At 40.0% G+C, this 15176-nt stretch overlaps 1 protein-coding gene across 2 annotated transcripts in view; it reads left to right on the top strand.

Annotated features, from left to right (window-relative positions):
- Ncbp1 (nuclear cap binding protein subunit 1) overlaps nt 1-15176 on the top strand; it is a 38889-nt gene that overhangs the window by 5540 nt on the left and 18173 nt on the right. Inside the window, exons 2-10 of one of the 2 annotated variants that reach the window (XM_057790349.1) lie at nt 2091-2179; nt 2626-2726; nt 4851-5007; nt 7475-7582; nt 8038-8159; nt 9495-9564; nt 10312-10527; nt 13166-13263; nt 14248-14311. In XM_057790349.1, coding sequence (XP_057646332.1) covers nt 2091-2179; nt 2626-2726; nt 4851-5007; nt 7475-7582; nt 8038-8159; nt 9495-9564; nt 10312-10527; nt 13166-13263; nt 14248-14311 — 1025 coding nt within the window. Of the gene's footprint in view, nt 1-2090; nt 2180-2623; nt 2756-4850; nt 5008-7474; nt 7583-8037; nt 8160-9494; nt 9565-10311; nt 10528-13165; nt 13264-14247; nt 14312-15176 lie in introns of those variants that run through there. The other variant, XM_057790350.1, reaches the window with a different exon arrangement.

The raw sequence follows: 15176 nt of genomic DNA, 5'->3' as shown, positions 1-15176 counted from the left end.
CCATTGGGTGCCCTCCTCTATCACCCTCTGCCTTACTAGGCTGAAGCTGCAACTCACCACTGTGGTTGGCTAGTGAGCCCCAACAATCCTCGTGTCTCTACTCCCCGTAGTACTGAGTTTAGGGTATATGTGTGTGTGGGGGGGAGTACTGCATGGCTGTACTGGCTTCTTTTTATCTAGGTAGGGTGATGAAATGCCATGATTGAAACAACTTGGTGAAGAAAAGGTTTATTTCAGCTTATGCTTCCAGGTATATACTTCCATCATTGAGAGAAGTTAGGGCAGGAATCTGGGGGTAGGAGCTGATGCAGAGGCCGTGGAGGAGTGCTGCCTACTCGCTTGCTCCCCGTGGTTTGCTCAGCTTGCTTTCTTCTTTGTCTTGTCTTCCCTTTTTTTTTTTTTTCTCTTGAGGCGGTGTCTCTACATAGCCCTAGCTCTCCTGGAACTCACTAAGTAGACAAGCTGATTCCAAACTCAAGAGATCCACCTCCCACCTCCCTCTCTCCTGCTAGTGTTAGTATTAAAGGCGTGCTCCACCATATCTGGCTCAGCCTGCTTTCTTGTAAAACCCAGGACTACCAACCAGTTCAGGGATGGCTCCACCTGCAATGGTGGGTTCTCCTCCATCAGTCACTAATTAAGGAAATGCTCTGCGGGCTTGTCTACAGCCCAGTCTTGTGGACGCGTTTTCTCGATTGGGGCTCCCTCCTCTCAAATGACTAGGCTGTGTCAAGTTGACATTAAAAAGGCTTACAAGAGGACCCGGAAGGGTTGTTTTGAAGACAGAAATGGTTGCAAACTGGAACAAGTTAACTGTATAATCAGGAGGGATTTGGGATTAACTGATTGGTATAATAGATGGGCCAGCCAGAAGGAAGGAAAGAGTTTAGTAAGGTTTAGCTGCTCTCATTCATCTAGTGTTTGGCTTTGTATTCTCTGAACCTCATCTAAAATCTGGTTCTGAATAATAATGAAGAGCACGGCTGGTGCATTGTGCATTCTGAGGCTGTTTCTCGGCATCAGCACTATTAATGTTTAGGGTCATAGTTTAAATAAATCTCCAAAGATTCAACTAGTTTTTGCATCCTTACTTCATCAGGTTATGCAGCAATTTAGTTACATCATCAAATTAACAAGTACTATTGACACTGTCAGGTTGAGGAACCAACAATAAGGGTCAGTAAGCAAGTTAAAAGAACAGGAGCAGCAGTCTTCAGACTACAGGTGTTTAGATGTTGGTGCCATCCCAGTGTATCCACAGAAATGGACATAGCTGCCTGGACACTGTTTATGCAAAATTTATCTGAGAAAAAAAAATGCCTCCTGACAGTATTGTTTATAGTGACCTCAGTAATAGAGATGATGTGAGGCCTTGGAAAGATAGCTCAGCAGTTAAGAGTACTGCCTGTACTTCTCGAGAACCTGGGTTCAGTTCCTAGTACTCACAGAAGTCCATAACTCCAGTTACAGGGCATATGATGTCCTCTTCTGGTCTCCACAGGCTCCAAACATATAAGTGGTACATAGTTACACATGTAGCCCAAACATCTGTACATATAAAATAATAAAAAATTTTAAAAGTTTATATATAGAGAGATGGGGGGTTCTGGAGGGTTGGCTCAACCATTGAAAGCATTTACTACACAATTATAAGACCTGGAATTTGGGTATCAGTATTCTCAGAAGCTAGGCATGCAGTATATATGCCTTTAACCCTAGCTACAAGGGAGAGTGGAGACAGGAGGATCGCTAGGACTTGCTGGCTATCAGTCTAGCTAAGAAAAGTGAGCCTCCAGGTTCGGGAAAGACCTTGCCATGAAGGACTAGTGTGGTGGAGGACACCCAGCACCCTGTCCTGGCTTTATGTGAGTGTACATCCTCACACGTACACACAGGCACACAAAAGAAATTGTCCAGGTACCTAGCCTAGTTAGAACACTGTTGGTTAGAGCTACTCTTAAAAATACGGCCTGATAGAAAAGTGATTAAAGCCTAAGGTGACAAAATATTGATAGTGATTCATTATTTAGCATCATATAATGTAGCTTTTTTAATTTTTTTAAAACCTTTTTTTAATGTTGTTGAACTAGGTGGGCAGCCTCACAAAAGGAGGAAGACCTCTGATGCAAATGAAACTGAAGATCATTTGGAGTCTTTAATATGCAAAGTAGGGGAAAAGGTATGCACCAAGCCCAGGGGTTAGGGTTGTGATTGATGGCTTTGATTAATTTCTGAAGTTGTACTGGGTAATATAAGTTATGGACAAAGCTTGATTTATTACTGCACATCTGTATCCCAATGTGAATGTGTTTTGGAACTCCTAGGATTCAGATCGTTAAGGGTTTTCAGTAAGTTAGAAGTAAGTAAAATAGACCTAGGGATAGTCCTCAGTGTGATGACTTGGATGCCCAAGACAGCAGTGGGTGTTAGTGACAGGTGTTAGACTATTCTGAAGATGTTGTTGGCTCTTTTTACGTGGAATTGATTGATGCTAAGAGACTTCTTCACAAAATTGTCCTTAGTTCTTAGGAAGACCTTAGTGTTTTCATGGTCATCTAGGAATTTTAACTTTAGTTCACTGATTGCTTTGAATGCTAACAGATAATTAACATATGTCCTCTGCAGAGTGCGTGCTCTTTGGAGAGCAATCTAGAAGGCTTGGCTGGTGTTCTGGAAGCTGATCTTCCTAACTACAAGAGCAAGATCTTAAGGCTTCTTTGTACAGTGTATGTATGTAAAAGATTTGTGGATCCAGGTGATGATGTATTATCTACTCTTACATGCTTTGGGGGATGTGCAGAGGATGTGCTTACATTACATGTCACGGGCCTCCCTTCTGTCCTGAAACTCATCTCATGAAATGCTCATTTTTGTTTGACCCTTTGCTGAACTTATTTTTTTTAACTTATTTTTTAAGTGATTAAGCAGAACTAAAATAAAGTATTTTTCATGTTTTCTTTCTTAGAATTTAAAAATCACTTGAGTTAATTTTTTAGCTCAGAAAATATATGAGACATTTACTTTCTTTTTCAGTTAGAGACCTTTCCCCCACCAAGGAATGCACATTTGTGTGTTTAAAGTAGAATTGAGTTGGTTTTATTTATTTATTTTTGTATCAGTAGACCCAAATATATTGGACAACTTGTAAATCAAGTGAGTGGCCTTCCTTGAAGACTGAAGATGCTTTTGAATCTTTTTTTTTAAAAAAATATTTATTTATTATGTATACAATATTCTGTCTGTGTGTACGCCTGCAAGTCAGAAGAGGGCACCAGACCTCATTACAGATGGTTGTGAGCCACCATGTGGTTGCTGGGAATTGAACTCAGGACCTTTGGAAGAGCAGGCAGTGCTCTTAACCTCTGATCCATCTCTCCAGCCCCACTTTTGAATCTTTTTGAGGATATAAGTGTCCTTGATGCTACAGGTAACCATTTCAGTCATTTAAAAATAATTGTTACCTGTTTGCAGTTCATTTTTAATTTAAAAATATGCATACAAAGCAGAAACTTCTAATAGTTAATTTTTTTAAAAAAAAGATTTATTTCTTGTGTATAAATGTTTTGCACATCTGTGTCTGTGACTGTGGAGGTCAGAAGAGGGTGTTGGGTACCATAGAATTGGAGTTATTGGTAGTTCTGAACCACTATGGATGCTAGGAATCCAATCCGAGTCCTCTGCAAGAACAAGATCTCAACTGCTGAGTTCTCCAGACCCCTAGTTAAATTTTGTTTTCAGTTTTCAAAGAAATCCAGTCAATTCAGGAAAATGTTTTTCTAGACTAAGAAACAATGAAAACAATTATATTATTATAGTTACCTATATGATGCCCGCTGTTCTGATAGTATGTATTACGGAATGGTTATACTATTGAAACTGTTGGAAGCCATGCTTGTTTGTGTGAGGCTGGGCTGGTATTGATTGACAGTGTCTTTTCAATGTTTTTTTTTTTTTTAATTAGAGAAAGCCTTAGGGACTAGGTTTATTTTCAATACATGTATTTTTTGAGATCCTAACTCCTGCCCTGTACTCAGTCAGCATTGTACCTGAGGGGAACTGTATGAACGAATTCTCCACAGAATTGTCATTAGTACTGTTTCCTTTTCGTAGGAAGTGTTGTTGACTTCTTTTAGGCTTACCTTTACTATCCCTTTAAGTTATTTATTTTGTGCGCACACACGTGTGGGTGCACATGTGCCTTAATACGTGGTAGCCAGACAACATGCAGAAGAATCATTTCTCTCCTTCTGCCTGTGGACCCTGGGGTTGAACTCAGGTTGGTAAGAGCCTCAACCCGCTGAGCCACCTAGCTATCCTCAGCGTTGTCTCAACTATATTAGCATACCCTGTTAAGCATTTCTTATAAGAACTTGGTTGAAGCTGATTTTAATTCTTTATCTTTTATAAGCAATCCAATAATGTTTCTCCAAGTGGAATTCTGGTCCCACGGTACTTGGTTAGCCAAGTTTAGAAACGCTCGGTACTCTGTTCCCCTTAATGATTCTGCGTTAAAGAATCTGTTTCACATTACCATGGAAACCATTTTTTGTTGAATTGTTATTTCCACTCAATACATTTGAAGAAAAACTGGTCTAACATTAGTTGTGTTAATTTTGGTGTGATAACTTCACAAGTAACTTAACTCTTGAATTAACTATAGTGAAAAATATTGGGGTCTATGTCTGCATACTTTTTCAGTAACACATATGTCATTTCTGAGATCATTTTCAAAACACAGTTAAAAGTAGTTTTGTTCGAAAGCCATTTGATGTTTAAAATGTCATGTACAATTCAACAGCTTAACATAAAACCTTTGTTTTGGGGTTGTCTTGTATGGGTTCTCAAATCAGTGCACGCCTGTTACCTGAGAAGTTGACAATTTATACAACGTTAGTTGGACTGCTGAATGCCAGAAATTACAACTTTGGTGGAGAATTTGTAGAAGCCATGATTCGCCAACTGAAAGAATCACTAAAAGCAAATAACTATAACGAAGCTGTCTATTTGGTAAGTGTGTGTGTGTGTGTGTGTGTGTGTGTGCGTGTGCTATAAGTTAGTGTTAAAGTGGAGGAAACAAGCTACAGCCAGTTAACTATGCTCTTATCATGAATTCTGGTCCTTGCTCATCTCGTAGCCGTTCTTTGGGAGCCATTGTCGCTCACTACTCAATGTGGTTGCTTGTGTTTACTTTGACTCCTCATCCTTTTCCTTGCAGCATATGATTCCTTATTTTCTTATATCTTGGTTTCTACAGCACAACTCTTTGTAAACCTGCTAATAATAATAATAATAATAATAATAGCATCAACATTGCTCCTGTCTTTGATTCTTGTCTCTCTTTTGCTGGGTTGTCATCTTTTATTCCTTAATTTTTTTTTTTTAAATTGCCAGAACCTTGCCTGCATGTATGCCTGCACACCAGAAGAGGGCACCAGATTCAATCATAGATGGTTGTGAGCCACCATGTGGTTGCTGGGAATTGAACTTAGGACCTCTCAAAGAGTAGCCACTGCTCTTAAGCTGAGCCATCTCTCCAGCCCCTTAAATGTTTTTTTCTTTTTTACAATGATTCTGTCTTTTATTTAAGCTTCTCTTCTGAATCAGTGTCATTCACTCTAATAGCTGTATAAGCCAACTTTATTTTGATGGGGACCCCAAATTTATAACCGTCTCCCACCTCAACCTTTTTCCTGAGTTCTAAACCGGCATCCCAAATAGAGCCCAGAGATTTTGTCTTTGCAAGTCCCAAAATTCATGTGCCGCTGGGTAAGACATCCAGAAATCTTCCATTAATTGTTAGCTTTTCCTTGCCTCCTTTCTGTCTCCATGGCCTCTATCTAGTACAGCTTGCAACTTTTTGTGTTCTTAGCTGCTTCTTTACATGACATTTGTCCATCGGAAGTCTCTGCCTTTGAATCTATCCATAGTAATAGCACCAAAGTGGCCTTTGTGTAAGTAGGCTCTGCTCCTTCACTTCCTTCCTGTTTTTTATAGTAGGTGGTCTTAAAATTCTGATACATGAAATGATTCATTGGGCTGCAGGGAGTGAACATTAGAACCTTTTATTTTTTTAATACAGTTTCATATATGTATTTAACATATTCTGGTTACATTAGTCCCCCATTATCTCTTTTCTCCACCTCCTCTTTCTGTACCCTTTCTAGTTCTTTTTCTACTTTGATGTCTTTTTATACATGTGTGACTCACATGTTTAATTTAGAGTTGCTTACATACAAGTGTAGGTGGTTATTTACTGGAATATGGGCACCTTACTAATGGCTACACAGCTGAGGAAAACACCTCCTTCCCCAGAAACTGTGAGCTGCCACAGCTCCTCAGGAAGGGGTGGGGCCTCATGAGCTCCATCCTTGTCCATAAAGGAATGTTGACCTGCCTAGTCTTGTGTAGGTTTTGTATAGCTGCTGTGAGGTTGTGAGTGCTGCGGCCATGGTCTTTCCAGAGACTCCTCCCCAACCTCTGGTTCTTAGGTTCTTTCTGCAACACAGAACTTTTATGTGTCTTGAATAGAAGGAAATGGAATTAAGTTTCATGTTTGCCCCATTATGGTTGCCTTCTCTTGTCCTCTGTATACCTTCCAGGTATATAAAATTACTTGCACAACCCTCTGCCAAGAATGCCCTCCCTCCCCACTGAGGGCTTTGCTCACCCTTTATAACCTTATCCGTTTCCCCTTGTCACTGGTCCCAAGGGCATGTGTGGTTTTTTTTCTGTATAGCCTTGGACCCTGTCCTGGAACTAGCTCTTGTAGACCAGGCTGGCCTCGAACTCACAGAGATCTGCCTGCCACTGCCTTCTGAGTGCTGGGATTAAAGATGTGAGCCACCACCGCCCAGCTCCAAGGATACCTTTTAATTTACCTTTTGGTACAGGAGTCATATTTTTTTGTTGAGATTATGTTTGTTCCAAATAAGCTATTAAGTTCCCTTAAACAGTATCTTGCATAGTGTTTATTTGACCCTGGCCCAGAGAGGACACCCAGCAAATATCTCTTTTACTTAAAATTTCCATTTCTATATTTCAGTAGTGAATATTATCCCTAGCCAGACAAAAAGACCAGCCTACTTCAGTAAAATGGAGTATCTAGAATATTTGGCTGTCTGAGTACCCAATGTAGCATAGCATGGAAACCCACAAAATCACAGATTCCTATTCAACATAAGATCTTTGTCACACTACCCAACTTTGCCACTGTACCCAAAAGCTACTGTGGTCAATAAGTAACTGAATGAGTGTGAACTTCTGCAAGTATGGTTATAATGGGCACTGAAATTTGAATTCATGTCATTTTGTGTGAGTTTTAAGGATTAGAGATTTCTTGGCTCTTAGGTTGTGCAGACAAAAAGAAAGCTAAATGTAGCCATGGGCTTTAGTTTTACAGACATCACAAGGTTGTTCATTCTGTGGATATCTGAAAGACTGTTAAGTGTAATACAGCTATCCTTTGTCCTCACAGGTCCGTTTTCTGTCTGATCTTGTGAATTGTCATGTGATTGCTGCCCCATCTATGGTTGCTATGTTTGAGAATTTTGTAAGTGTGACTCAGGAAGAAGATGTGCCTCAAGTAAGACATTTTTATGTTGAATCTCTTCCATGAAGTGCTGCACCAGATTTCCCCCACCCCACTGATAACTCTTTAGCAGCAATAAACAAAATACAATAACAGGTTATCACACTATAATGCTTAATATCTGAAGGGCAAGTAACTGGCTTACTAGTGGATTCTCTTGACATCATTGTGTTAATTCAAATGATTTTAAAAGATTATAACTGTATAACTAGAAATCCTCTAGATGAGACAGATATTTTATTTGAGCCCTATTAAAAAGCCTCCCCAGGATCATGTTTTCGAATAAAAAAAGATGGAGCTGGGGAGTTGTCTAGCTCAGTTGCAGAATGATTGCCTAGCAACTGTTAGCCGTTGAGTTTGATCCCTAACACTGGAAAGAAAGAATAGTGAATGAATGAATAAAATTAACCAGCATTCTTTTTTAACTTACCTTTTTAAACTTTGTTTAGGTGCGACGGGATTGGTATGTGTATGCGTTTCTGTCCTCTTTGCCCTGGGTTGGAAAAGAGCTGTACGAAAAGAAAGATGCAGAAATGGACCGCATCTTCTCCAACACTGAAAGTTACCTTAAGTAAGGGCATGCGGTTGACATGTTCTTTGTTGTTTGTGTAAAGGTATCATGCTGGTATAATAAATGTCTTAAGTTCTCTGTTAGCAGTGACACCAGTTCAGCTCCTGAAAATTTTCTGTATTAAATGTCATTCTCCTGCTGCCATACCTCGCATAACTCTCAGTACTTGCTAGTGTATGAAGTTGGTATCGTGTCGGTATTGTTTCACATATGGTTGTGAAAGACGTAGAACAACATGGTGGAATAGCTCCTTCGTGCCCTAGTGCTCACATGCTCAAAGGTCACCTGGAGTACTTAGAATCACACTCTGCCCAGGCTGTGGAATGACTGGAAGGGGTTCAGACATGTGGCTACCAATGTGTTAGGAGAAGCACTGCCCTGGTACGAAGGTTTATTTCATACACATTAATCCTAAAGCAAACCCTTCTCCCGTGTCAGTATAAGAAGTTGCTTTATCTTGTTAGATACAATGAAGTTATGAGCCTTGTTAGTAAACATGCCTAATCGCTTCACAGCTTGATGATGACAGTACTTTGTGTTCCTTTAGCTTTCACAGGTTGATCTTGTCATACTTGTGTGGACACCATTATTAACTGCTTTATTCAGTACAAATAAACATGGCAACTAAAGACTGTTTTCCATGTCTATGTGTATGCGTGTGTGTGAGAGAGAGAGAGAGAGAATATACTTAATTTTATTCAAATGATAATCTTCACATGATTTTCTTTCTTTAACTTGAATTTATTGTGTGAAATTATGTGGTTACATCTGATTGGGTTTATTAACATTAGCATGGTAATCTGGTTTTTTATTTTTTTTAATGTTTCTCTTTATTAGTTTTCTTTTAGTCCTCTCTGTGGAGTCTCCTGTTACTATAAATAAGTATCAGGGAATATTGGATATTTAACTTATGCAGTCTCCTGTTACTATAAATAAGTATTAGGGAATATTATTGTATATATAACATATATTACTCTGTGTGTATGTGTGTATAATGTGTGTATGTCTACATATAATATATTCAGATATAGTTATGGGGGTATAAATTCATAGGAATGACATTGTTGGGTGAAGGGTCAGAGCAACTAAAATTTTGACAGAAATAGTCACATTGTCTTCAAGAAACATATTCTACCAGATTGTACCAATTAACCCCTCTGTCACCAGTGTTTGAGATACAGATGTGCCTATTATCTTGATGACATATGGAACATTATCAATATGTTGCTATCTGATGGATAAAAATGTTTTTCATTGCTTTAACTAATCATGAAAACCATTGAGTGTCTTTTATGTTTCTAAAGCCTAAGTGTAGATTTTCCTTTTTACCTTTAGAAGACGCCAGAAGACTCATGTGCCCATGTTACAAGTTTGGACTGCCGATAAACCACATCCACAAGAAGAGGTGAATTGATTTCCATCTCATGATAGACACACAGCTCTTGTGTGGATGCTTATCTCTTTAGCATGCCCAACTGAGTCACCAATCCTGACAACCTGAATTCAGTTGCCAGGATCCACAGGTAGAAGGAGGAAACTGATTCCTACAAGTTGTCCTCTGACCTCTGAGCGTGCGCTATGGCTTAATGTACACAAATACATTAAGCCGCGATTTTTAAAAACGCTCAAACTATTGCATTTGTATATCTTAGCTAGGTTTCTAAATATTTCCAGTGAGGAATTCATTTCCTCAGAGTCTTCAGCATAGAGGGGTATTTAATGTATGCTAGAATGTAATTGAAATAGTCCCTTGCTTTTTAGAGTATCAGTTTTCACAGGCTTGACACATGTTAAATCTAAATACTCAATTTTAAAAAGCAGTGTAAACAGCCCCAAATGTGCTGAAACAAGCTGTGGAGTGAAAATGGAGAGCGAGCCGCTCCATGGGTAGAGCAGCCTGAGTTAGAGCTCGGGCCGTAGTGATGGAGAGGAAGACCTTTCAAGTTGTCCTCTGACCTCATTGTGCACAATGTGGCAAGTGTGTGCACGCTACTCTAATTTATAATTTTAAGGAAAAACAAAAACTTAATGCCATTCTTTTCTATTATATGAAATACTAAATTAGTCTACGTTGTCCTGCATTTTAGAGAGTAGATATTTTCTGAACTGTCTAGCTAAAATGTTTATATTAAATGTTAAAATCTCCTTTTAGTATTTAGATTGCCTATGGGCCCAGATTCAGAAATTGAAAAAGGACCGGTGGCAGGAAAGGCACATCCTAAGACCCTACCTTGCCTTTGACAGCATCCTCTGTGAAGCGCTGCAGCACAATCTGCCTCCTTTCACACCGCCACCTCACACGGAGGACTCGGTGTACCCAATGCCCAGGGTCATCTTCAGAATGTTTGACTACACAGATGACCCAGAGGTACGTGAGTGGCAAAGCATTCCAGGAAGGACCTGGCTTGCAGCTGTCCTTGTGATTTAGTGTCCTTTGACTCGTATTCTAGATATTTTGTCTTTTTTTTTCCTCAGGGACTTGTTTTGTTTTTTATTGTTTTTATTAAACCAAACAATTTTGTCCACTCCTTCCTTCCCCCTCTCCTAATACCCTCTCCCATGACCCCCATGCTCCCAGTTTATTCAGGAGATCTTATCTTTTTCTCCTTCCTCTGTAGATACGTATATGTCTCTCTTAGGGTCCTCTTTGTTGTCTAGGTTCTCTGGGATTGTGTACTGTAGGCTGGTTTTTCTTTGCTTTATGTCTAAAGGCCACTTATGAGCGAGTACATATATTTGTCTTTCTGGGTCTGGTTGCCAGCAATAGAGGTGTGTTCCTTCAGGAACCTTGTGAAACAGGATCTCTCACTGTTGGCCCAGATTGTCTTCAAGTTCACAGATTTCCTTACCTCAGCCTTCCCATTGCCCAGCACAGCTCTGAAATAGCCTTTTAATTTTCAGTTACTTTTTAACATAAGAAAATTAATGAAAATCAATTATATGCTTTGATTCAGCTAACTATATTACCTCATTATGCAAAAAAATTGTTTTGCGCATATAAGTGAGAGAGACAGTATAGTTTACCAGTCAAGAGCCTAATTGGTTAGCGTTTTAATGCAAATACTGCCTGGGAGCATGAGTGAGTTGTTTACTTCCTGTGCCTCAGTTCCCAGAGGAAGAATAATGGTATGGATCCCATGTAGAAAGGGAACAGTGTCTCACATGAATTTTGGCTGTTGGGTAGGCTGTGCTGTGTGTGTCGTGACTAGAGGTTGACTTCCACCGTCTTTCATTGCTCACCACCTTTTTTCCCCATGAGACAAGTTTCTCATTGAACCTGGAGCTCACCACTGTAGCTGTACTGCTGACCAGCAGACCAGATGGGATATACCTATCTTGAGCCCGCCCACTCACAGCACTGGGGACAGAGGCATGTGCCACTTGACATAGCTTTTAATGTGGATTTTTGTCAACCTCTCAACTTAACATTCTAGTTTTTAAAGATACTTCTTATAGTGTTTATGATTATGAAGTCATACTGTTGGTAACCCTTTAACAGGAGAACATGAGTTTGTTGTGGGTATTGGAAGTAAAAATTAACATTTTAAGCACACATTAATTATTTTATATCTCAACGTGTGTGTGCCAGGCACTAGATTGACTTCATAATAATGACTTCTCAGGTTATGTATTTGTGAATGAGCACCGGCCTATGTATTATAAAGTGCTTGGTCTGGCTCTAACTTCTCTGTTGCCCGTGTCAGATAACTAGCTATGTGTATGTACCAAATTACTTAGAGAACACATGCATTCCCAGAGTGAACTTTAATGTCTGTGCATCTAGAGAATCAGCTGTCTTTGGATGAAATGGTACTGCCCATGACTTTGGTTTTGTTGTTGTTGTTTATTTGTTTAAAGAATGCAGAGAGAGGGCTGGAGAGATGGCTTAGTGGTTAAGACATTGCCTGCTCTTCCAAAGGTCCTGAGTTCAATTCCCAGCAACCACATGGTGGCTCACAACCATCTGTAATGGGGTTTGGTACCCTCTTCTGGCCTGCAGGCATACACACAGATAGAATATTGTATACATAATAAATAAATAAATAAACAAACAAACAAATAGATATTCTTTAAAAAAAAAGAATGCAGACAGAAATAAAGCAGAGATTCCAAATGTTCTCTGCTCTTCAGTCTGAGTTTCAGCCTTTTCCTCCCTGGGTCAACCCGAAAACAGCATGACCAGAATATAGTGGGAAAGGCTTGGTTTAACTTGACATCTGGCTTTGGTTCCCATCCAGTAGTCCAGCCTTCCCAGAATGGTGGGAGGACTTGATTGCCTGTTTTGCTATATTAAATAATAAGAAAACACTTTGCTTCACAATTACATGATGTTTAGTTTAGGGTTATCAACTGCAAATCTAGTTTATATTCATGACATTTGGTCTTTGTGATGAATTATTATAGCAAAGGAAACAAGAGTTTGACCTCAGAATGTATTATATTCCTTGCTGGTGCTGTACACTGTGCCTGTCCTCCCTCTATCAGAAAGATAAATACCCCAAAATAGTTACCTCAAAATGGAAGTGTTGCATTCTTTTGTATTTTGATAGTGTCTTTAAGAAGTGTTTATTAAGTTTAGAAATTCGGTGATATTTCAGTGGATAAAAGCACAGGCCATGAAATCTGGTACCAGAGTTCCATCATAATTGGCTAACCTGCATGGTAAAAAAAGAACCAGTTCCCACAAAATGTTCTCTGATCTCTACAAATGTGCCATGGCAGCACACACCCACACTAGATAGATGGGTAGATGGAATGAGTTTTTAGATAGGTAGGTAGGTAGATAGGTAGATAAATAGATGGGTTTTTTGTTTTGTTTTGTTTTGTTTTAATTTATTTGTAAAATGGCCCTGGTGGGTATTTGATGAATCAGGAGCACTATGCACTCTTGATTCTGTGGTAGGTATTTAACATGACAGTTCAGTCCCAGACTTGGGTGTTTATTGAATAAATGAAAGAGATCTGTTTTGTGATTCTGTGCATGAGCACATTGGTCTTCTTTCCAGGGTCCTGTGATGCCAGGGAGTCATTCGGTGGAGAGGTTTGTCATAGAGGAGAACCTTCACTGCATCATAAAGTCCTACTGGAAGGAAAGGAAAACTTGGTGAGAGTCTCTCCACTGTCCTTTTAAAGGGGGTTGGAAACCATTTTGATGATTTTATAAGAACAATAAAAATCTGTTGGGAGTGTGTAAGGCTGGAGAGATAGCCTAGCAAGCATGAGGACCAGCGTTTGGGTGCCCAGCACCCATGGAACAGTTGGCACTCACCTGTATCTCAGTTCTGGAGACACCGAAACAGGAATATCCCTAGGGATCGCTGTCCATCCAGTCAAGCCAACCCATGAGCCCCAGGTGTTTTGTTTGTTTGGAATATTCTTTATGTGTATGGGTATTTTTCCTGCATGTATATCAGTCTGGTGCCCTCAAAGGCCAAGAAAGGGCTTTGAGTCGCCTAGAAATGGGGTTCCAGACAGTTGTGAGCTACCATGTGGGTGCTGGGAATTGAAGCTGAGTCCTCTGCAAGAGCAGCCAGTGCTCTTAAACTGCTGAGCCATCTCTCTAGTCCCTAAATCCTAGCTTTAATGAGAAGCCTTATATTAGAAGTAACTGAAGACACTCAGCACTGACCTCTGGACCTCTGACTTCCACATTCCTGTTCAGCCCACACAGGTACATACATTCCAAATATGCTAAAATGAAACAGTAAGCTGGTTTTAGTTTGGATGTATGGAAATTAAAGCTTACTAATGTTTTGGGTTGTTTTTTTTTTCTGTTTTCTAACATTTAGAAACCTAAGTATTAATAAATTTTCATACAGCTAGAAAGTTTTGGCTTCAGTTTTGAGAAGTGTTGTCTTTAGGAGTGGACCACCTGTAAGAATGTGCTGAGTTAGATCTGCAGGTGCTAGTATTACTACTTTTCCTTATTGTGTGGAAGACAAACAGTTCATACCATGTTAATAAATAATCCAACACTAGACTATTACTGCAAGTTTTTTTTTCGGCTAAGCTCACTGCATTTGAAGCTGCTGGGTTTTGTGTGTGTCTTTGTACACTTGCTAGCTAACTAGACTCACACTTCTTACAGTGCTGCACAGCTGGTGAGCTACCCAGGGAAGAACAAGATCCCCTTGAACTACCACATAGTTGAGGTATGCATTCCATGTGGTGCTAACTGGTTTTTCCAGTCTGTCTGAGGACTGTATGGGGCCTCCTGGCTTTGTTTACCTGTGCTCTCCTTGCTGCTCTGAGAATGAAGAGAAAACCAAGGAAATTGCCAGTTTTGGTTCTCAGCCTTGCTAGTAAAAGGAAGAAAGGAGATTGAAACTCAGAGCCTTTACCTGTTGAGTCATCTTGCTGGCCTCACCTGCCTCTTCTCTCTCTGTCTCTCTCTCTCCCTCCTTCCCTCTGTCTCTTCCTGTCCCCCCCCATCACCTCTTTTAAGTGGCATGTGTCTTTAACCCCAGCACTCGGGAGGCAGAGGCAGGCAGATCTGTGAGTTTGAGGTCAGCCTGGTCTACAAAAGTTCTAGGACTGTTACACAAAGAAACACTGTTTTAGAAAATGGAAGTGGGGTGGGGGAGGTATAAAAAGACTAGATGTCACCATATCAGCCAACCTGACCCGGGACTCCAGGCATGTGCTATCATGGCTCTAAGTCATATTTTTAAATATGAAAAAAAATACGTAGAATTCCTGAGACTAGGGCTTTAGACTTTGAGGAAGGAGTAGGAAATAGCATGCCAAAAAGATCTGGGGTCTGTTGTGAGTAGCCGCGTAGAATACTCAGCTGTCTCAACCTTGGTCCACTAAGAGTTCTCAGTACCCACAGGAATGCAGCTCTATCATCCTTTGATATAGACGTCAAAGGATGGATTATTTTTGCACATTTGTCTCTGCAGTGTGGGTCACATCAACCTTCACCTAGCGGACACTTGATGTAGAAAAAGGGGGTGCTCATTATGTTGTTGAGCTGTAGATCTCGGAAAGCATAATTGTTAAGGATAAAGGTAATTC

The sequence above is a fragment of the Chionomys nivalis genome, chromosome 16, assembly GCF_950005125.1.
Source record: "Chionomys nivalis chromosome 16, mChiNiv1.1, whole genome shotgun sequence".
NCBI classification, from domain to species: domain Eukaryota; kingdom Metazoa; phylum Chordata; class Mammalia; order Rodentia; family Cricetidae; genus Chionomys; species Chionomys nivalis.
The sequence above is the reverse complement of the archived record's forward strand: the minus strand, read 5'-3'. Positions and strand labels throughout refer to the sequence as shown.